The sequence below is a fragment of the Bombus fervidus genome, chromosome 2, assembly GCF_041682495.2.
Source record: "Bombus fervidus isolate BK054 chromosome 2, iyBomFerv1, whole genome shotgun sequence".
Classification (NCBI taxonomy): domain Eukaryota; kingdom Metazoa; phylum Arthropoda; class Insecta; order Hymenoptera; family Apidae; genus Bombus; species Bombus fervidus.
The window spans coordinates 3,910,977-3,933,422 of NC_091518.1; the positions used below are offsets into that span (position 1 = coordinate 3,910,977).

At 26.5% G+C, this 22,446-nt stretch overlaps 4 protein-coding genes and 1 long non-coding RNA gene across 9 annotated transcripts; 1 reads left to right on the forward strand and 4 right to left on the reverse strand.

Annotated features, from left to right (window-relative positions):
• Positions 1 to 2,374: 2,374 nt before the first annotated feature.
• Positions 2,375 to 4,047, reverse strand: Rpl9 (ribosomal protein L9). 2 transcript variants are annotated; one of them, XM_072015537.1, is made up of 4 exons: positions 3,916 to 4,047; positions 3,107 to 3,245; positions 2,584 to 2,911; positions 2,375 to 2,496 (listed from the first exon to the last, which is right to left on the reverse strand). In XM_072015537.1, exons 2-4 carry the CDS (start codon positions 3,242 to 3,244, stop codon positions 2,390 to 2,392), a joined length of 573 nt encoding a protein of 190 aa, XP_071871638.1. In that variant the 5' UTR covers position 3,245; positions 3,916 to 4,047; the 3' UTR covers positions 2,375 to 2,389. The 2 variants fall into 2 exon arrangements, with proteins under 2 accessions (XP_071871638.1, XP_071871630.1); XM_072015529.1 differs by lacking the exon at positions 3,916 to 4,047 and having other exon boundaries at positions 3,107 to 3,264.
• A 332-nt stretch (positions 4,048 to 4,379) lies between these two features.
• LOC139998159 (uncharacterized) lies at positions 4,380 to 5,636 on the forward strand. The gene is made up of 2 exons (XR_011803193.1): positions 4,380 to 4,661; positions 4,784 to 5,636. It is a non-coding gene; the product is annotated as an uncharacterized lncRNA (long non-coding RNA).
• Positions 5,631 to 12,940, reverse strand: Man1 (LEM domain-containing inner nuclear membrane protein MAN1). Its single transcript, XM_072022496.1, has 11 exons — positions 12,219 to 12,940; positions 11,183 to 11,925; positions 10,993 to 11,095; positions 10,507 to 10,718; positions 9,565 to 9,779; positions 9,358 to 9,486; positions 9,133 to 9,262; positions 8,510 to 8,786; positions 8,103 to 8,324; positions 7,854 to 8,038; positions 5,631 to 7,495 (listed from the first exon to the last, which is right to left on the reverse strand). The coding sequence occupies exons 1-11, from the start codon at positions 12,383 to 12,385 to the stop codon at positions 7,368 to 7,370; spliced, it is 2,511 nt and encodes an 836-aa protein (XP_071878597.1). The 5' UTR covers positions 12,386 to 12,940; the 3' UTR covers positions 5,631 to 7,367.
• Positions 12,941 to 13,510: 570 nt separating this feature from the next.
• Positions 13,511 to 15,855, reverse strand: LOC139998157 (mitochondrial-processing peptidase subunit beta). 2 transcript variants are annotated; one of them, XM_072022499.1, is made up of 9 exons: positions 15,731 to 15,855; positions 15,394 to 15,654; positions 15,160 to 15,331; positions 14,932 to 15,088; positions 14,623 to 14,834; positions 14,406 to 14,549; positions 14,193 to 14,338; positions 13,920 to 14,123; positions 13,511 to 13,857 (listed from the first exon to the last, which is right to left on the reverse strand). In XM_072022499.1, the coding sequence occupies exons 1-9, from the start codon at positions 15,749 to 15,751 to the stop codon at positions 13,717 to 13,719; spliced, it is 1,458 nt and encodes a 485-aa protein (XP_071878600.1). In that variant the 5' UTR covers positions 15,752 to 15,855; the 3' UTR covers positions 13,511 to 13,716. The 2 variants fall into 2 exon arrangements, with proteins under 2 accessions (XP_071878600.1, XP_071878599.1); XM_072022498.1 differs by having other exon boundaries at positions 13,511 to 13,878.
• Positions 15,856 to 15,938: 83 nt separating this feature from the next.
• LOC139998158 (F-box/LRR-repeat protein 12) lies at positions 15,939 to 20,145 on the reverse strand. Of its 3 annotated transcripts, none has more exons than XM_072022500.1 (8): positions 19,992 to 20,145; positions 18,840 to 19,046; positions 18,489 to 18,750; positions 18,282 to 18,404; positions 17,728 to 17,889; positions 17,455 to 17,649; positions 17,178 to 17,368; positions 15,939 to 17,106 (listed from the first exon to the last, which is right to left on the reverse strand). In XM_072022500.1, the coding sequence occupies exons 2-8, from the start codon at positions 19,031 to 19,033 to the stop codon at positions 16,929 to 16,931; spliced, it is 1,305 nt and encodes a 434-aa protein (XP_071878601.1). In that variant the 5' UTR covers positions 19,034 to 19,046; positions 19,992 to 20,145; the 3' UTR covers positions 15,939 to 16,928. The 3 variants fall into 3 exon arrangements, with proteins under 3 accessions (XP_071878601.1, XP_071878603.1, XP_071878602.1); XM_072022502.1 differs by lacking the exon at positions 19,992 to 20,145 and adding an exon at positions 19,289 to 19,469; XM_072022501.1 differs by lacking the exons at positions 17,178 to 17,368; positions 19,992 to 20,145 and adding an exon at positions 19,289 to 19,478.
• Between the last annotated feature and the right edge of the window lie 2,301 nt (positions 20,146 to 22,446).

Consider the following 22,446-nt stretch of genomic DNA (forward strand, 5'->3'; position numbering starts at 1 on the left):
TGTTTTAACTGTTTTCTTCTGCTTCTTTCTCACATAAATTAATATAATGACTATAGTATAAAATCTATAATATAAAACCTAGTATAACAACGGCATTTATATTATAAACTTGCTTTATCATACTACGAATATAAATAACTCAATAATATTGATACTAGAAATCAATAAGTTGTTTATAATAAACTTTCGTTTATTTTTGTATGATTTTCTTTGTCAATAGTGTGTATGTTACCTATAAAACACTCTAACTTTAATGTAAATAGTAATTATACAATGGATTTAATGAATTTAAGATTGTATGGATACAATATATATATTGATAAGTCCATTGAAATTAATATTTAAAAAGTAAAGTTTAATTTTACAAATCTTTTTACTGATTAGTTACTTACACATTTCTTATGTACTATCTATTTATCATCCATAAACACTTTAAAGTTTCGACTAACGTAGTCATTTGTTTCAAACAAATTCAAAATTATGTCAAACAAGAAATTATTGATTATTAAAAACATCAAGGATTTCATAAATATTTATAAATTGATCAACAATTGTATTTAACATATTTAAATTATAATTTTTTGTTGACCATTCCTAAAAGTGAATTTAGTATACGGCATGTCTAGTATTCGCATAATAATAACTTCCTAAAAAATAATCGTATAGTTGTTTTGATCATTTATTCAAAAAGATTTCAGATCACACAACCATTGAGAGATCGTACATGATGTTTCCGTTATATTACCAATTCAGACCGTGCAAATTTTTGTCTTACAACTGAAATTTTACCATTCACCATCAAATATCACATATAAACAAAAGTTTCTATTATTTCTCACATTTTTTACAATTAATTATTTATATAGTTGTAATATTGTTACAATTTCTGTTATTATTTCGAAAATATTAAAAGATTATAATGTATGAAACACCAATAAAAATATTGTTCGATGAAAGATAAAAATATTTTCATTTTTCATGTACATAATAATATCTCTGATCATTTTTTTCGATTACCTAATTTCCCGCTATTTTCAATCTTTTCGATGATTTCCTTGAAAAAGATATTCAATACACAACTTTCTTTAATCTCCATATTACTAATAGGAGTATAGTATTACACTAGTGTGAGATAATAATATTTGGTGTATAAGATTCACGTAATATCTTCACGAAATATCATTTTCATGATTCTTTTGATTTGCTCATTAAAGGTTAAAGAGTCCTACCATATATGAATATTAAATAAATTAATTTTTGGATTTAATAATAACAGAGATATATGTATATGAATTTACTTTTTAAATATAACTCAGATCGGTTATATGTAAACGATCTAAGAACATCAGTATCCGAGTCTTAGCATATAAAGTAAGTTTATCATCAATTTCAAAAAATGTAGGAGATCACATAAAAAATTGGTATGTACGAGGAAACTATTTCGTTTCGTTCGAGTGATTATAGAAAATGGAAAAGACAAACTTTCTCTTAATTGTCAGAAAGTATAATATTTACGAGTATATAATCGTTTATTAATTACTCTGACACTGTAAGAAAAAAGGGTCAAAGTTAATGTACCATCAGTATAAAGTTTTCTCACGTCACAAAGAATACATTTTAAATAATCTCATCAAAGAAAAATACAAAGATACTTTCTTAATTAAAAAGTATCATTGCAATGTGCTTTTTTTTTTAATTACAATGGTATTCGGAGATAGTAATAATTGAAAGATTTATATTTTATCATAAATTTTGATATTTTTATATTTAAGAATTGATAAATTATGCTCTATATATCTATGATTATCATCTTTAGCTTCTATCTAAAATTATTTATTACATAGATCATTACGACAATAATATCCAAAGAGATTTGTCTAACTTCTTTTTATAAATGATTGCATTACTTAATCGCTATATTGTATATTAAATTGTTATATCATTCATTAACAAATTTAATATGTATGTATAAAATCAAATAACCATTAATAGATCTCTATTATCAGGATGCTATACTATGCTATCACATTCAGATTTAATTCAGAATGGCCATTGACTTCCTAACCTTAGAATTTTTACCAAACTTACCTACGTGCCGCTACCTTCCCTCTCATTAATTACTTAAAATTATTGCTTTACATATTTATCTACATACTATTTTCTCATACATATATTTAAGTACATGAAATATACTTTATCTCCTGTAAATACCTTTTGATCTTATCTACAGTCAGTCTGCAAATACATTTCATTATGAAAAATATAACTTTATTATGGCGCATTAACAAAATTTCTATATTCCATAAAAAATAGTATGTTTATTTTATGAACAAAAGGTCATTAATAAAATACATATTAACAAAAACTGCATTCATATTGTGAATAACTTTTATTCATCATCTTGTACAACTGTTGTTTTTTCTGATACATAAAGACCATCCAAGAACTTCCTAATGTCCTTGTTCTTTACTGTTGTTGATTGCTGTATAAGAGCAGCTGAAATGAAAATAATTATTAATTATAATTTACTCATAACAAGGATTTCTTTTCTGTATAAATGCATTAATTCAAATGGCTATTTACCAGATCGAGAAACATCTTCTAGAGAATTTCCTTCTATTATTAATTCATCTTTCTGTTTAGCTGAATTTGCAACAGTCACTCCTGGAGCCATCTTTACACGACGAATGTATTTTTCACCCAGGAAGTTACGGATTTCAATAACTGTATTATTCTCTGTAATAACACAGTTAATGGGGAAATGAGCATATACAGCTCTCATTTTGTATTGGTATCCTTTAGTCACTCCCTTTAGCATGTTTTCAATGTGAGAACACACTGTACGGACAGCAGCTAGTTCCTTCTTTGTTCCAAACCATTTTTCAACTTTCAGTAACTTTGGACTTACCATCTGCAAAAGAAATAATATACTGAATAACAGTACTAAATTATATTATAACTTATTTAATATACTGTGTTAATCAGATACAGATATATCATTTATTTAAAAAAATGAAGGGGAATCCAAAAATATCATCAGATATAATCTAAGTTTAAATATTTTTGTATTATCAATTATTTAAACTAGTTAGGTCTCTTTACTTACACGAATGTCAAGTGCAAGATGCTTAAAAGAACGTTTAAGAACACCCCTTGGTCCTTTCACAGTAACCAAGCGGGATTTGACTGTAACAGTCAGTCCCTCAGGTATTTTCACTGTTTGATTGGTCACAATTTGCTTCATCCTGAAACACATAAATATATAACTACAATACATGAAACGTTCTAACATGTTTAAGAATTTTTATACAAAATATTTTTATCTAACTTAATTTTTAACCACATAATAACATTTACTGCAATTTGAGTAGGCAAGTATCATTTCCATGTAATATAGAAAGTATGTATAATGTTCACTTCAATTTAATATGTTCCATATTTTGCATGATAAGATAATATAAAAGCAAAAACAGAATCAAATACATATAATACATATGCTTTATTATTGATATTTATACCTCCCAGTATTTGTTTTATAATATACAAAAAATTTGTAGATTATGTATTGAAACATCAAGTCAAATTGTCAAAAGATTTAAATATTATATAAATAAAAAAATAATACATGACTATCTCCATTTTTTAAATTGCAATACTAAATAATTTAAATAGATAAGTATATCATAATACATTTACAGGAAAGTTTTGCTAATAAAGCAGATATATTTAGGAAAACTGAAAAGTAGGGTTATACGCAATTGTGATCGAAATGATCATTTTTCAAAAATATTACTTAGCCTTGCACAAACATGTCAAACGAATTCGAATAACACATATAATATGTCACAACATTGATTGCATTGCTAGATTGTTTCGGATTTCATGAAAAATGTTTTCCAGTCAAGATTTCATTACCTCGCACACGCTACAGTATAACCGGAAAAGACTGAAACATTGAGAAAGCATGTCTGTTATGTTCTTGAATAAGTAAAACATGTAGATAAACATATATATAGTGTTTTATGCTAACCATTTATCCCAATTCACCCTGCAGATGGCGTATTTCAAATTTTTCGAAATATCTTTTATCATGTAAAATTGTAATTTTACATGCAAACTATCAAATTGAGAAATATGAAATGTTTTTTAATTTGATATAAAAATAACTATTGTGCTATGATAAAAAAATAATTTAGTACTGTCAAATATCTTTTTCACATGAAATATATCTTTTTATAAAATAACTATTTTTGGATATGATATCATTGATTACTTCTTCATTTATAAATAGTAATTATTATAAATTTTTAACGAAATTCTTGAATAACATTTTAAGAGGAAACAATCTATGATCTACCTTTTTCGTGGCCAAAACTTAAAGCTAAATTTTTGACTGTAAAATAACCTACTATGTTACTAAAGAAGCTAGTCGCAGTACTAGTGTCTTTTATGCGTGATTTTAGTTTCGCGTCTTCTTTTGCATTATACGTAAACATGAAATATGTATCACATTCAAAAATTGAAAGTGAAAAAATTAGCCCAACATTGTAAAAAATATATGATACTTCTATTTCAGAAATAAAATATAGTTCTTTGGTTATTTCTCGGAATCAATAAATATTTTGAGTAAATCTTAACATACGTAAACATTTTAAATTCTTGTAAGTAAATTCATTATGTATGATATATATTTGTTGTATACATATATATGTATTACGCTATATTTCTCACTATTAGTTTTTATCATACAGATTATTTTATTACAAATCTAATAATCATTTAGTAAATTACAATGAAACAATTTTTCCTCTTCATATAAAAAATTAGTGATATTATTATTTTGTCTTTCTTTCTTAATCAAATAATATGTGATGTCATGTTTGGATGCAAAGAATACATTATGAAGTATTTTTATTTGAAAGGAATAAGCTTGAAACAATTAATGCAAAGGGGGACTACAATATATGAAAATAAATATGAAGGTCTTCCCATGTTCAATACACTGAATACTGAAGTAAAAGATATATTGGTAGCATTATTCATAAATTATTTTTGTTCAAACACATAAGTAATTTTAGTTGTACAACAGTAGGCTCTAATGTTTAGATTATTGAATAACATTTTTAATTGAAAATTTTATTGGTATAATTTCTTCCACTAGAAAACATTTTCAAGTTTTTAAAAAGATACAGAAATATATGTATTAAATATGAATGATGAGCTTCAAATAAATTTTGTTATAAAAAAATGTAAAACAGATATCTGTACAATCAAATGAAACATTAGATAAGGAAGATTTGTTGATAGCAAGATTACAAGAACAAATTGCTAAACAGAAAGAATGTATATCGTATTATGAAAGTATAGTACAGCTTATAAACTCATGAAATTGAAGAAAGTTTGGAAAACTCATTAATAGTTGAAAGAACTTGATTTGTAACTTTGGTAAACAGAATATGTAACAGTAGTTATTCCTTGAATTATTAAATATAAATAAATAAAATTTATATTAAAAATATGCATATTTTTTATATTTATACTAACAAACATATGTATATATAATAAATCCAATGTTTCAATAATAAATATTATAATATTAAGATGTAAATGTATATAACAATCAATATATGTATCATGTAGAATTTCATGTTTATTAAAATTTTTTTAAATTCCTCTTAATACATAAAAATTTAAAGCGAGCTAAATTTTTCTTAAAGGTAAAACTTATTCAATTTGTATGTATAACTAAGAGGTAATACTATTATTACACAGTGAATATACAGAAATTAAATTATATAAAATATAAACACACATCAGATAATCTTGAAGTCATTATGAATAGAAATTGTTTATTGTTACTACAATGTAACTATTATTAAATGTACTGTGTTGTATCATAGTTATCAAAAACTATTTTTCTTTTAAGAATTTTGTGCACTTTAGAATTGTAGATGTCTCATCAAAGATACTACTTCTTATGTGCTCTTTTATTTTGTTTTATGTTTAAATATTCTGTATATCTCATTTGTTAAAATCACATTGATTGAATAAAGTTGTACATATAATTTGCTCATTAGTATTATTGTGATTTGTATAGATTATAAAATGTTGACATAAGTAAGTTTCTTTATTTATCAAACATTGTTAAATTCAACATGTCAAAACATAATGGATGATTAAAAAAAAAGAGATTTGTAAAATGTTTTCAATAGATAAATTATGTTGAATATTTAAAAAAAAATATTGATTTCTATTGACCTTAGTTTGTACTATAGTACTATTTTCGACAGTATATTATTTTCATTAAATCTTTTAGTTAAAAAACTAAATAAATTTATATCTCTGTGATATTATTTATTCTGAAAAAAATGTAACGGTAAATAATTTAAAGAAGTCTGATATTGTATACAGAACTTCATTTCTAAGAAACATATATAGATATCAAAAATCGTTAGAAAGTACACAAAATACAAAAATTTAATTTATTCATTATTTTAAGTAGCAATATACGTCGTCACGCGATATCGTGCGTAAAAGAAAGTACTAAAAATAATATTACAAAATTTAAAATAAACTGTATTTTGCAATACTCGTCTACTAAAATAAAATAAATAAATTTATTAGTAAGAGTAACAGAAGACAACTCTTTAAAAATTCAAAATCAGTTTTTTACTGTATCATTTGTCTAAAAAGTATATGTTATTTAATTAATTCATATCTGTCAAGTTCAACTACAAACTAATGTTGCGAATGAATATAATGTATTATTGTTCTAATTCATTGAATGTTAATAAGGTACAAGCATCGTTAATAATTTAGAGAAAAGCTATTGCCATATGTGGGAGGATTAAATATTACGCGACAAATTAATGTTCCTTTAACGCACAAGGAAAGTATATCAAATAGCACAGAAATTTAGATATACATATTATTAACATTGTATATTGCTACTTGAAAAACGTTTACAAAATGCAGCGCTGAAAATTACGTCTTCACACTTACTTTACAGCAGTTTTATAAATAGTATAATCGTTGAGTCTCGTATTCTTTTCCGACTTTCTTACCTTAAAAAAGGTGATAGAACATAATAATATACACGTTACAAAATCAAAATGAAAATGCTTATAAAAAAGTCTTTGCTTATTCGATTCTTAGAATTCTATCACACAATCGCGAGTTCTTCACAGACTCTACATTTCTGCGCGATAGTACGAAATTCTATACTCTTATAGAGCAAAAAATAGAAGTCTCACGAATTCTGGTCCGCAAACAATCATTTCAGCGGCGAAAATTCAAATTCTGCTTGTTATTCATATATATACAAGCAAAGAGGTATTTTGTCATTTTACATCCACATGGCATTTCTACTAGTAATCAGCTTGCATAGATAATCGTTGATTGTTACTTGGCTTCAACGGCGTTGTACAACGACGTGCGTCTGGAAATCTTTCATAATATCTCTCCAATCTCAGGTACTTCACAGTTACTAAATGACCTAGAAGAGATAATATTTATATATGTGTATAATATTCATATAAAATAACATAATATATATACACACAGATATATATATATATATATATATATATATATATATATATATAGAGAGAGAGAGAGAGAGAGAGAGAGAGTGTGTGTGTGTCATAAAAATCTTAATGTCAGATGGAGAGAAAGGATCATCAGCTGATTCATTGATACCAATATATTTATTGTTTTTGTACATTTTTGTACAGGAACATTTTACATCATTTTGATATCTAGAATCGATCCTATAAATATTCCTCTCATATTTTGCAATACCCTATATAGATATATTAAGAAACATTATATTAAAAAATTGTGTAAATACTTACCATCAAACCAACATCCATGTAAAGCCCTATAAGCTTTCCCTGCATCTTCTTGTGACATACACTTCATGTATACGCAACCTTCTCGACTACCACGATCTATACGGATATGAAGAATTTTCACGCCTTCTCCGCATTTCTCTAAAATAGCATCTTGTACCTTTGTTTCCCAATCATCTTCAAATTCTCTAAAAAAATATATATGTTTTCATACATACAAGAAATATGAAGAAATATTATTAAAATACTTACACATCAGCATCAAACATATGCCTTATTTTCAAGCAGGGTGTCGGCGAACAAGTCAAACTATTGACAGAACCTTCCATTGTTTCAAACGCTTGACCTTGCCATACTTTAGACTTTTTACTTAGAACAAAATTCTGGCTGTTTGATTTGTTAAGACTGTTGTTAGGTAACCAACGCCACACATGAAATTCTTCCCCCGAAACCTGTTGTACTTCTCTTCGAATTCTGAAATCATACGGCTTTATTTAAAACATAGAAATGCATGTTAACTAATATAAATAATAAAAATAATAAGGAGACTGCAGATTTTTATGCATTTATAGGAAATTTAATCTGTTCATAGAAATATAAATTTGTATGAATATCCGTAATATACTAATCAAATTTTTAATGTTTCATTAGATTTGTACCTGGATTCATTTTCGTCCAAAAATTTAACTGCTTTTTCCCAAAGTCCAGCCATCTTTTTTCGATCTTTCGGGGGTATAAGATTATCACGTACATGATTTATGGCAAGAAAACTTTCTTGCGTAGTGCCACCAGATGATGCAACTGCCGCATTTTGATGGTGCATCTCGACCATGTTAATAATGTCACTAACAAGTTTAAACACTTCTCTCTCGGTACTTTTCTTATACCTTATATACCAAACGAATAATTTCTGCATCCCTATAGCTGCTAGAAGGCCTGAGAATATATTGCAATATTATTCATATATAGCACTGAATTATTATAATATATAATAATTGAATTACTATAATATATATAAAGTACAATATATTTTCAGTCTATCATTATCACACACATGCATATTAAGCTTCGCGATATAGCATGCACAATAGAATTGCAAAACCAACATTATTAGTAATAACAAAGAGAAAATTTACTAATGCGACGTAGTTACAGCATTAAGGTACTAAACTTGTAACAAAATATAATACTTTAGAACATAACATTATCACGTTATTATAGAACCTTATAGAGTTATATTTTCAACAAGTTTCTTCCCATAATAAGTCGGTCAAAAATTTACCAAGTGACACAATTAGAAGGGAGGAGAATATGGTGAAAAGCTTATTCTTGATAAGACATTGCATCGGCAACTCAGGATTTATAATCACCATTCCGACTTTCCCACTTAGACGAGTAGAAAATAATTTATCCTGTAACAAAAGGGTGCCTTTTTCTTTAATTTATATACATTAGAAAACGTGTAAGTAAAAAGATAAAGAATGATCGATAAACTTTTTTACAATACCAAAGAATCCAAAATGTCACCAGAGTTTCCACTATCGTCACTTATATCTATGAGAGAAATGCCCCATTTGGGATTCTTTATGACGAGTAATTGTGCGTTTTGCAAATCTTCTTTTACTTCTAAACTCCTCTGTATAGAAAATTGTTTTATGTATATACGCTATAACAATGTAATACTTGATGTTCCATTTGAATCAATTCAACATACCACTTTATTATTTGTAAACATTTGCATGATCTCTGAATCGGTCAAATAAGGAGTTTCACTGGAATTGTCGCATATCATGGACACAGCCTTTTTCGTTAAAATCGGTTGAAGACGCTTCAACAATTGTAATACGGAATCTACATTTTCTTTCATTACACAGCTAGCTCCAGGCGCTTCACGGTCATCTCCAACAAAACATAATGGTATGTTGCTATCTACAAATTGAAATATAAGACTAAAAACAAAATTATCAAGAATTATAATATATATATTCAACAATATTCTTTTTATTCTTGTAAAAGAGATATCGTATGTATCTTGTATCTATTTCATGCATATAAAAAAAGAGGAGAATTTTTTGAACAATTTAATCAAATGATAATAATATAAAAGAAATAGGATAAAATCATTATAATGGGAAAGGAAATAAAATATCAAAATTAATACATTGGTAATACTTATTATTTTATTATACATGTTAAAAAAAACAATACATATCTTAAACAGACTATTACGAAACTGATTATACATTATTCAATGTTAAAGATGAAATTTGTATAAAACGATTAAAATCCACAAATTATTAGAATTAATTGTAATACTCATGAAATTATGAATAATTTGTATAACAAATTAATAAAATGTATTTGAATAGAATTGTACGTTTAGATCTTGTCTTTAGAACTCGCAATTGTTATACAATACAAATTTATATATAGTACTCTTTAAAATGTTAATAATTATTTTATTCACATACATTGAAAAATTTTTATTTATAATAAAAACATCGCGTATATTGCAACATTCTTGTTGTTAATAATAAAATTTATTTAAAAAACTTTCCCACAAGCTGTTAGTTGAAATATATAATTTGCATTGTATATTTCTTTTCAAGTATTTGTCCATATGTATTACTTAATTGTTACGATTCTGAATACCTACCCGTTGAAAGTGATGGAAAGGTCTCTGCTTTTCCACCAAGTCCCATGTATATAACAGCAAGAATCCCGAAAAATAAAGCAAGTACCACTACCAAAATTACAGATACCATATTGTGGTTATTTCGTATATCTTCCCTATTTGTAGATGATGGTTTAAACATTCTATTTACTGTATCTCGAGATCTGTCGGCAAACGATGTCGTATGCCTGGAACTGAAGAAGATTCACTTATATAGCTCTATAATATAAATATACCTTAATACAAATTGTATTTACAATACAATTACAGTTGATGAAACCAATATAACGAGGTCGTAAATTAAAGCGTTAAGTAGCAACAGCCATTAATATAATTATAATTCAGACTTTTTGATATCTCATAGAAGCATTTTAAACAACAAATCATTTAAAAATTGATACATAATATTTTTGCCTACAGTTTTCTATTCTGATCTCAATATATCAATTCCATCGAATATCTACATACCTTGAACTGGACGTTGGATATAACGATCTTAGGGAAGAGAAATGACCATTTGAATCTTTTTCTTTTAGATCTGGTAAATTTGATGTAAAACGCGATGATGGACCTAAACAATAATATATAAAATAATGAATTAGAAACTCATTAATATATACATATTGTATACTGATTATTTCAATTTAAAAGGACTTACTTTTTAAGCTAGATAAAGAAGAAGATGGTAAATTAGTAGACCTTGAACTAAGTCTCCTCGTAAATTCTGACAGGAATGGTGTTTCATAATTTGCCAAAATATCTCTTTGATTTGTGTCTGATTTCGTACACACATCTTCATTGATCGAGTGTATTGGAGAAATATTTGAATCAAAAAGTGGTTCACTATACTTATTATCTTTTATCGTATGAATAGATCTTGATTTTGAATCGTAAGGTTTTAAACCCTGATCTTGATCAGAAACATTATGTTCATATGTTCTAGGCTCATTAAATTTTCCACTACTTGACAAATATTTAGGTGGAGAATATGATTTAGGTGGGGAATATGATTTAGGTGGGGAGTATGATTTAGGTGGGGAATATGATTTAGGTGCAGAATATGGTTTAGTTACTTCTTCAACAACATCTGAGTCTGAACCAGTCTCCAAACCATCTGTTACACTTGATGTCTTACTAGTTTTCATATATTTTTTCATAGTTTTTGTTATCGTACGAGTTGTGAATTGCGAAGAACTATCATAATCTGGCACTATAGGATCCTTAAATTCAGGATGTGTTATTTTATCTTTAACTGGATTTTTTGATATGTTTACACCTGAGGATGTCACTGCTGGTGGTGGCATAGGATTTGCTAAAGTTTGCCTTCTACTACTCACTGTAGTCTTCTTCTTTTTGCTAGTCGTTGTACTTGTGTCATCATCTGTATCCTCACTGCTGTACCTAAAATTTTATTACAAAACTCATAAGCTTAACCATTATCTCAAATAATGCATAACCATATAAGAATGCATGAACCTTTCATTGGAAGAATAATTGAGTGAAGGTAAACAAAGGAATTACAAGTTGAAAATATTCCATGTTTACTGACATTATTGCATTACGACATTTAAATCAAAGACAATAAAAAAATTTAATGAAACAAATGATTTAAAGAAACATTAAGATATTGCAAAGATACTAAATAATAATAGTAAATGGTAAATAATTGCAAGAATACAATAAACTAAAAGTACCTGGCAGCCAATGAATGTCGTGACCCTGTGCCGCCTCGAGTTTCCATGAGATTTTTTAGCTTCTTTAAGAGAATCTTTCTAGTGGTTTGTGTTACCGGGCCCACTGGATACCCGTACTCCATCAGTTTGCTACGCAATTCCGCATCACTCAGGGCATCCACCGACATTTTGTTTACAGTCAAAAAGCGGCTTTTCTCAAATGAATCCGGTAGAAAATGTTGCCTCGTGCGCGAAGTTTTTGCTAGCTACTTCTATGAAGCGTAGTGACGAGTTTTGTCCAAAGGCAGTCGTGCAATTGGAAAATTCACACTATCACGAAACCACACGTGTCCCACTTCTCAGGATATCATGAATGTTTCACCATGATACCAAAAAATGTTAGAAAATGATTTTAGTTACAACTAAAAAATGGCGCAATTTTCTAACGGTCGTGATCACGCGCATACTCGTTCAACACCATTTCACGCTACTCAACCCTGTCATCCATAGTCATAGAATAAAGTTTATCAAGATAACCTCACTCGAAACTCACGGTTTGGTATAATTTTTTTTATTCAAATTTCTCTCGTTGAAAATCAATTTAACGTTAAAGCTGTTTCTTTCTGCAATTTATTGTATAATTATTTTAAATAATAATGTAATGATTGAGTTTTCTATTCATATGATCAATGGACAAAATATTGGAAATTTATTAATTCAGCAAAATTTTTCAATGATTTACATACATCATTAATTTGTGATTTTTGGAACAGCATATTTCGAAATGTCAATGCTCATACACTAATTATAGAACGCACATGTAATCGCGAATTACGCATAGTCTTTATTATGACAAAAGAAAAATAATACTATAAATAAATATTAATTGATGTTTATGGAATGTCGTACTTTTAGAAATGTAACCAGAGAAGTGAAACTTAAATAGGGATTTTTATTTCACCTACTAAATTTGTGGTCAGTGGGTGAAAGAGTAAAATCGGAATCATTAGTTTTGCAAAAGTACACTTAAAATATCTAAAGTGCGATGTAAGATCAACTGTTGGATTTTGGATATATTATTAGAACCATATTATCAACTGTATTATTAGGACCGCAAGCAAAAGAAAACAATGTAGAATATATAAGTGTATTCTACATTGACAAAAATTTGACTTATACTTTTTTGTGAGAAATATAACAAGTATTTTCTGTGGGTATTTCGTATATTTTTGTATCTTTAATATATTATTTTATTTAATTCGTCATCTAAGTTAGAATTCAAGTTTGGATCTTCAATGATTCATGTGCACATGCATTAATTTTATTATATTTCTTAAATAGTTACAAAATTACAAAAATTATTATTGAAAATATACATCATAATTGTATTTCGTGATTTTAGTTTTATTTCTAGCGAAAATGGAAAGTCTAGCTTGAGTCACCAGAAAAACACATGGTACGAAATACTTGTAAATTATAAATATTTTTTCAAAGGATAATTAGTATATTACTTTATCACTTAATATCGTAGTAAATACAAACCATTTTTTACATGAGTATAATCGGGAAAACCTTCAATACGGCCAAGAGCTATAACAACTGGGCTCTGATCATAGATGTATTTATGAGAAACTTCCCTTATTTTATCTGCCGTTACTTTCTGTAATATAAAGATATTATTCTGCAATAAAAATATAAATTGCTTGGTACAATGTGTTCTACCTCGTATTCCACAACCCTATGTTCAACAGGTTCATAACATCCATGTCTATACACATTTTCAACAATGTCAAAGAAACGATTTACTGGATCATTTAGTATTAGTAAATCTTTTGTAATGCATTGATGAACAGCTCGAGATACTTCTTTCTGGGTTATCGTTGTGCATAATTTCATCCATTCTTTTTGTAATGCACGAACCATATACTATATAAATGTTACAAATATATAAATTGTTAAAGATAAAGCTTTTTTTTCTCAATATTTAGGATATACCAAAAGAGTTGAATAGTCACAAACGAAATAACAGCCCCAAATACTAGTACTCTGTGCCCAATGATGAAAAAAGGATTTATACATATAACATAAGTCTGTATTGTATGCATAGTGAGCAATAAATGGTGCATTATGATTTGCTCCACCTAAAAATATTATTATGAATATTACATATTAAACTGTACAATAGTTAAATATAGATTATTAACTTACCATCTGACTTGTCCCAAGAACCTACAATTTCTTTAGCTACAGTAAGGGCAGTGCAATCTTCACGTTCTCTATAACTTGATCCTTCAAATCCTATTGCTGCATATCCCATTTCATTATCATCATCTCTTAATCGCATTTCAGCAGCTAAATTGCACATGAAATATTTATACAAAAACATAATGAAGTAATCAGAGAGAGTAGTAAAGTTTTTTTTTACCTGTGAACCGATATTCAATTGGATCTTTACAAAATCGTTGTTTGTTAGAAACTCCAAATGATGATTTATAATCCTCAATATTACATCCAAAATGTTTACAAACAATTCTTTGTAATTCTTTTAGATAAATAGATCCAGTGCAGACCATCGTCATATTACATGTTTGAAATAAACGATTACGAAAATTAATTAAATTTTTTGTAGAAAATTTTCTACAAATGTAACATTATGATTAATGATTAAAAATATATGTAACATTTATTACGTAACTTTTATAATTAAATATTGTTTTTGAATTTTCATACTTACCTTACTATGTTAGTTGCAGGGTATACACTAATACCAAGAGCAGTATCCTGATATGCAATAGTTGGTAAATAATCCATTATAATTTTTTCTCTATCTGATTCCATCTCAGAAAGTTTTTCTAAAATTACAATTTTTTCTTGTGTAACATCTTTATCACCTAAAATATCAAGATATAACATATTATTATATATTTTATAAAGTTCTTCCTTTTATACGTTACTAACTTACATATTACTCCATCCAAAATTACATTCGCAAATAACTGAATGAGTTTGTCTATTTTACATGAAAGCACTGTTCCATAAAAAAGAAATATATCTCTCATAGCAAGAGCTGTAACTTTTCCACCAATTTCTTCTATCATGCATTCTATTTCTTCTTTGTTACTGCATTTTGTCCTCTGTGTTGAGTATAGGAATTTAATATTAATTTTAATAAATTTTATAATATTTTTTTACTTACTCTGAAAAATAAATGTTCTAGAAATATAGCACTACCACGTTCTTCCAGTGTTTCATACATTGCACCAGCTGGAATGAAACATCCTATGGTGGTAGTGAAAGATTTTTTATATTCACATATAAGACGCATGCCATTATTCAAATAACAAGATTCTGTTGAGTTTTCTATATCAAAATGTGTATTTAAAGCTTTAGACATTTTTCTAGAAATGCCTTTAAAGTCCTGTGTCTTATAACGTTTACTTGAAATAGAAACAAACTCCTTAAAAATGAATTTGACATAGCATTATCTTTGTCAATATTTATAAATGACTTAAAAAAGTTAATGTAACACATACTCTTTTTATATATTTATACATAGTACTGTCTTGAATCTGGAATAAATATTTTTAAAATGCTATTATTTTTATTTCAAATTGTCCATGCAAAACAATTCAAGCCATTATATTAAACAGAAACTGCAGTTTTACACACATAACAATTGAAGATATATATAAATATCTTGTTTTTTTTACTGTTCTTTATAATTTATAAGAAAACAGATAATTTATAAATTTGATGAAATAGAAATTTTATTACATGCAATGACATCGTTAACAATATGAAAAAGAAATGGAATGATGTTCTACAATATAAAAATCAATAACACAACAGTTTTTTGTATATGGCTCTAATGCTTACATAATTTCAAATATAAAATAATATAACATACATATATAAAATAATAACAAGAAATGTATGTTTTATAAATGATGATCAATATTCAAAATTTTGATTATGTTCATAAATAATTGTTAATGAATCAATTTGTACACATGTACATACGAGAATTACTTAATCAACAATTTTTTCAAATATTACCATCACATACCTGTAGTTTATAACTTTTATTTATTTTTTTGTAATAAATAATCTTTATAATAAAAAATCGTTTTCTCAATAGTTTTTAAATATCCTAAATATATGATCTTTTTAAATTGAACAAACTCGATGTATGAATTTAAAAAGATGTAGTAAAGTAAAAACTTATTTGGTTTCTACCATTTGTTCTTTTGCATTATCAGTACGGCACATAACTCTCTCTCGCTTTCTCTCTCTCTTTCTCTCTCTCTCTCTCTCTCTCTCTCTCGTTGAATAATGTATTTAAAATACTTCATACATATATAGTGCCTTCATTTGATAATGAAATTTCATTACCATCAACGCAAAGCAATGTATCCGATTTGTTACATTAAAGATAGAAAATGCAATAATATTAGATTGCACACAAATATTTATATACAATATAATGGAATCGTAACACATGCGCGAATAAATATATTGAACACACATGGAGGTTGTAAAATTAAAATGTAAACTTGAAACACTATTCTATGTTCCGCATCATAGAATTTACGTTTATTATTGAAATTAATGAAAAATAAAAAATTGTTTATACTCCTAATTCTTACGATTATATTCATTTTTGCGGAAAATAGATTTATACAACAATAAAAGTATCATGTTATCAAAGCCTCCAGAATGACCCTGTACTTCTCAAATGCTTGTGTGTGTTTCATCAAAAGAGGTAACTATTTTAACGTTCGGTCTTTGTGTCTTAAAAGTTTCAACACCTTGTCTTGTAACAGATGTGCCACTTACATCCAGGTGTTCGAGACTCGATGCATTTAAAGCTAAATGTACGAGACTTGAGTTTGTAACATGTGGATAATTTCTGGAATACATAAAAAATTATCATTTATTACTGTTAAAATTTGAATCAGAAGTTTTCTAATCTAATAGTACCTAACAACCAATGTTTTTAAATGAGGATTATTAAATATTCGTTTGTCTCCTTCTACAACTATAACTTCTTCTATCAAATTATTGATTATACGATCACAAGTATCACTTCCAAGAGCACAAATTGCTCTGTCTGTTATTAGACATCGTCCAAACATATAATTTTCCCAACGAAATCCATCTTCGACCAGGAACTAAAAGCGGAAAAAAGTGCAAATTATAACAATTGTATATATGTAATTTAATTCTATTACTTTTTGCACATTGTCATTATACCTACTTGTGCAAGATTTCTATCTTCATATACAGGAGGTTGATTCAAAGGTTCTCTCTGTAAAGGTCGAGATTCTGAATCGGGCGATTCCGTGTTTCTTAAACTAGAAGGACATTCTAGATAAAGATGTGTCAAAGTTTTAGTACAACTAAAACATCCAACTTCACTATCACCAAGTGCTGTATCTCGCAAATCAAGAATCTGAAATATATAATCAATTAATCATTTAATTTATTGATTTATTAAACATTAATAATAACAATACATAAGATTATTTACTTCTAATGTTTTGAATCCAAATCTTGTAGCTAAGCTAGTGTAAGCAACGCATTCCCCTAAGCGATGACACGAGTTTAACCTTAATTCCTTCAACTTTGGCATCTTACTAATGACCAACAATGAATGTGGAGTAAACCATTCGCAATTACTTAAAATTAAACACTGAAAAATATGTAAATATTATAAAACGAATAATAATCAATTGTGTACAAATTAGTAAGAGTTCAAACAATGTAAAGCAGGAAAAAATAACAAAAATAATACACAAAATTATATGTAATCCATACTTGTGTTTGTATTGTTAGAATATTGATACCTAGGATAGAAGATTAGACTGATAGTTAGAATAGAAGATTATGAAGAGTTATTTAAAAATTAATTCATCAAAACAATTAGTAAGTAAAAGAATTTCTCAATTTTCAATTAATATAAGCAGTTATTTTGTAACTTATAGTTATTCATTTGTAATAAAAATCTATACAACAAAAGTAATTAAGTACATAAATGCTAAACAGTTTTCGAAAATACGTGCAATTGAAAAGTGAGATTCTTACTGTTAAATTAGGCATATGGAAATTCATTTTGAAAAAATATGATTTATTATTACGCAAATGTTCCATTTTGCAGCCTTCTAATGAAAGTTTTTCTATGGTACTTGGAAAATCTGTAATTTGAATCTGTAAATAGAGAAAATATGTAATTTACAAAAGAATTTTTTAATTTCATCTGCCAAGATAAATAATAAAAATAGTTAAACTTACCTTGTCTGCATTAATACAATATTCCTCTATAATTAATTCTTTAAGTTGAGTACATGTAGCATTAACTGAGTTGAGAAAGTAAGGACTAAGTTCTGCATCATTTTCACAATATAAATCACCACGCATAGCAAGACTTGTTGTTATAGGCTGTAGAAATTTTATATATTCTTTTAAATCATTTAATAATATAGGTGTTGCTCGAAAATCTACCCTTCTCCATAAAGTTTTATCTTGTGCTACTTGAGCTAGTCGTTGACAAGATCTAGGAACAGTAATAACATGTAATAAAAAAAGAAATATATATACATATATATATATATATATTTCTTTATTTAGTTTAATAAAACTTACAAACTTATTGCCATGAGATCTTTAGGATTCAAATATTTAAATATATTCAATAGAACATCATCAGAAAAATCTAATATATGTGGATGTATTATTATATCATTTGTCTTTTCATTTTCTTCAAATTTGATGCGTTTCATATCTTCTTCACTACTTGAAGCTTTAGGAGATAAAGATCTACTGCGTTTCATTTTCATTTTCTTTTTACACCTGTATAACATAGTAAGTAGAATATTAAAATAAAATTGGAACATACTTTAACTTGAAGTAATAAAAATTAAAAATTTTTAAATATTATTCTATACAACTACTATTAATTTATAATAAATCTAATCTAAAATAAATAAAGAAAATTTGTATTTTTCACGTAGTCATCATATAATCCAAATTGGTCAAGCTGCATATACATTTTATTCAAAATAATTTATAAATATAAACAAATATATTTATACATATAACAAATTGAACGATTATGTATCGGAAACACTTGATCTTCTAATGGTTCTAATTCTTCTTGCATCTTTTTAACAATTTTAAAAAATTGAAATTGTTTTCTGTTTTCAAATTGAAATTGACGTAAAAACACAAAGAAAGTTTTGTTCACAAAACAGTCTAATTCTGACTGCTGAATAAGCTCTGTTTCTTTGGCTGAAACCCAGAAATAGTGATAAAATTTCTGCCAACCATACGCCACTATGATCAGTGATCCTACGTGACTTTTTTACATATTTTATAAATAAAAGTTAATATATTCAAAAACTTAAAACAATTTTTTATTACAAAAAAAATTATGAATAATTACAGAAATATGTTATTTTATAACAATATATAGAGTTTTATTTGTTAAAACAAAATGTTGCCAAATTGCATATTGGATATACATTATCAAAAATATTCATTTTGGATCAAAAACATTTAGTAAACATCAAATCAGAGTAAATGATGCTTAATCAAATTGAGAAATTCGTTCACTATAATGTTATGACAAAACTTTACATATGCTACGAAATTTTACTTTCAGGACTTTAATTCGTATCAATGGAATACTTTCTTCTTTTAAACAAATCACACAAATTGTTGTACTATTGTCAAAAATCAACAAGTAACAACATAACCTTACGTCTGAAATACTGTCACTATATTATTGATACTTACCAGATTATTACATGCAATCTTAAATAAAGATGATTATACTCGAAAAGATATCGACATAAAAACTAATTGTCTTAACATAATGCACTTAATTTGTTTAATTTGTTGAAAAGTATATGTATATACAAAATGATGACTGCACACACACACTTTTCTGATCAAACTAAACAACTTCTTATAAACTTGACCTTAGTTTACTATAAAGATGTTTTTTTATGTAAGAAGTTGCATTGATTGAGAACAAATTTGCAAAAAAATGTATGATGAAATATTAAAACGTATAATTGAAATTTTATATGCAATTCATACGAATCGGAAAAATTTTAGAAAGCATTTAGTATGACTTAAAATGCTTTTTCCAAATCCTACGTTACGAATGAAAACAAAGCGACTTTCTTAAATATCGAATTAATATTTTTTTTAACTTATTCCATATTTTTTAGTGTTATTTAACAATTTCTAGTGCTCTTTTGTTTAAACTAGTACTAGAACAGATAATATACAACATTTTTATTATTTCCTTAAATAAATATTAAAAATAATTATTTAATAAATAGCGCTTTTTCTTTATTGTTTCTGCGTTTTCTATACATAACTTAGACTATACTTTGTAGATCTATGTATTAATTTACATAACTTAAAATAACGCGCAGGATTAAAATTACATTATGCATATTCAACGTTTTAATTCATTAACTTAAAAATCATAATTTCTCTGTAAATAGAAATAAAAATCACGATGTTTAATTTAAATTTATATGGGAAGATTGGAGTGAATAATATAGTAGTATCTTTTTAATATATTATAATATATTTAAATATAATATTAGTTTGAAAATATATACAATGTAAAATATAAAAATTAACAGTATAAATTTCAAAAATAATCATATCTGAACAAGTAATGTCATTTTGTTGCAAGTTGCACATAGAGCAGGGGGCTACTTAAAATCAAAGATTATCAATTTTATTTGTTTTTATAAATAGATCTCCAAAACAAATGATTCTCATGACTTTAATAATTAGGCACAAATTATGCAATTAATAAAAGCACTGTATCTCTTTTTCTTTGGATTTAATATCTACTTTACAATACTTCAGTATGAATAAAGAGGCATTTTCTGCTTTGCGGAAAATACCATTTTCCTTAGGAACAGTGCACTAACAGTTTTTCGTCTTACTCACTGGACCATGTTATATACAATGTTATAACTATATTCTATGTACTTCGAATGTACATCTAGCACTATCTGATATAGAAACACAGTCTTAAATTCATTACTTCTGCTTCGATATACATATATATATATACAAGACTTTATAATAAAATAAAGTCTGACCAGTAATTAAAATAAATTTTTTGTACTGTAGAAAGTTCATTTGTATCTTAAGACGTTTATTATGCAACAACAAAATTCCGTTATTGTTATGTTCAATCACGAATTCTGTGCTCACATTTAAATGAAGATTTTTATGTTTATTTTCAGTAAATAATACGCATCGATATACTCTGTAAAAAATATGGTAGAAAATTGTGCGATCTAATCTTCTTCACTAATACTTCTTACATCAAACAGAGTGAAGAAAATGGTGCAGATAAATTAAATATCACTATAAACAACGATTTGGAGCAAATTATAAATTTTTGGTAACCCACTATTATTGTGCAAAAGTACAAAATTTAATAAGTATATGGATGAAATATTAATAATATATACTTGGAACTTTCATTTGAAGATATAGTTGCCCCCTGTTTGATCTTATTATGTAAGAAACAAATTATAAGAAAAAAGAAAGAAATGGAAAAGTAACAAATTAAGTAATAGTGTATGCTAATTATATAGACAGACACAATGGAAGTAATGTGGCTTAAGAAATATAAATTCTCTTCATTCTTCTTGATTTTGGTCAATATATGCTGGAAATTTAGCAAGAATTTTAGACAATTATAATTTCCAATATACTTATTTCCAAAGTTTACTGTATGGCACGCTCTCATTTGTTAGAAAACAACGACTTTAAGGTCGCTGTACAATATATGTATATATTGTATGCATACTTAACCAAAATCTTAACTGTAACAGAGCTAATCAGGTAGATCATACCCAACTTTACCTTACATTTATCTTCCTATTATTTATCCAATTTATATGTATATAATATAAATTTCTTTGGTCTTAGATTTTGTTTTGCATTCTAAGTTTACATACAAATCATATAATCCTAAAATACTTTGCAAAATGGTCATAGATTGTTGCAATCACTGGTTAAAAAAACAAAAACAAAATTATTTCATTGATTCTAATAATTATATATCTAACATATATATAACTAGAAAAGATATTGCACAAAGCAAAATATAAACAATAATATTTTTATAAAATTGATTTGATTGTTTATAACGAAAAAATCTAAATATTGATTATATCATTAACTATCAATGAGAATTTATACAACA

Excerpts from the sequence above, each read along its gene's own strand:
- Rpl9 (XM_072015529.1), bottom strand. The coding sequence starts at position 3,256 with ATGTGTTTCAGGATGAAGCAAATTGTGACCAATCAAACAGTGAAAATA. Across the intron at positions 2,912-3,106 it reads ATCTTGCACTTGACATTCGT|ATGGTAAGTCCAAAGTTACT; the intron begins GTAAGTAAAGAG and ends TTTCTTTTGCAG. Across the intron at positions 2,497-2,583 it reads AGAAGATGTTTCTCGATCTG|CTGCTCTTATACAGCAATCA; the intron begins GTAAATAGCCAT and ends TTTTCATTTCAG.
- Man1 (XM_072022496.1), bottom strand. The coding sequence starts at position 12,385 with ATGTCGGTGGATGCCCTGAGTGATGCGGAATTGCGTAGCAAACTGATG. Across the intron at positions 11,926-12,218 it reads CGACATTCATTGGCTGCCAG|GTACAGCAGTGAGGATACAG; the intron begins GTACTTTTAGTT and ends ATAAAATTTTAG. Across the intron at positions 10,719-10,992 it reads TATCCAACGTCCAGTTCAAG|TTCCAGGCATACGACATCGT; the intron begins GTATGTAGATAT and ends AATCTTCTTCAG.
- LOC139998157 (XM_072022498.1), bottom strand. The coding sequence starts at position 15,751 with ATGTATAAATATATAAAAAGA. Across the intron at positions 14,550-14,622 it reads AATTGAATATCGGTTCACAG|CTGCTGAAATGCGATTAAGA; the intron begins GTAAAAAAAAAC and ends TGTGCAATTTAG. Across the intron at positions 14,339-14,405 it reads TTCTTGGGACAAGTCAGATG|GTGGAGCAAATCATAATGCA; the intron begins GTAAGTTAATAA and ends TAATATTTTTAG.
- LOC139998158 (XM_072022502.1), bottom strand. The coding sequence starts at position 19,356 with ATGCAAGAAGAATTAGAACCATTAGAAGATCAAGTGTTTCCGATACAT. Across the intron at positions 18,751-18,839 it reads GATCTCATGGCAATAAGTTT|ATCTTGTCAACGACTAGCTC; the intron begins GTAAGTTTTATT and ends TACTGTTCCTAG. Across the intron at positions 17,107-17,177 it reads TTAAAAACATTGGTTGTTAG|AAATTATCCACATGTTACAA; the intron begins GTACTATTAGAT and ends TATGTATTCCAG.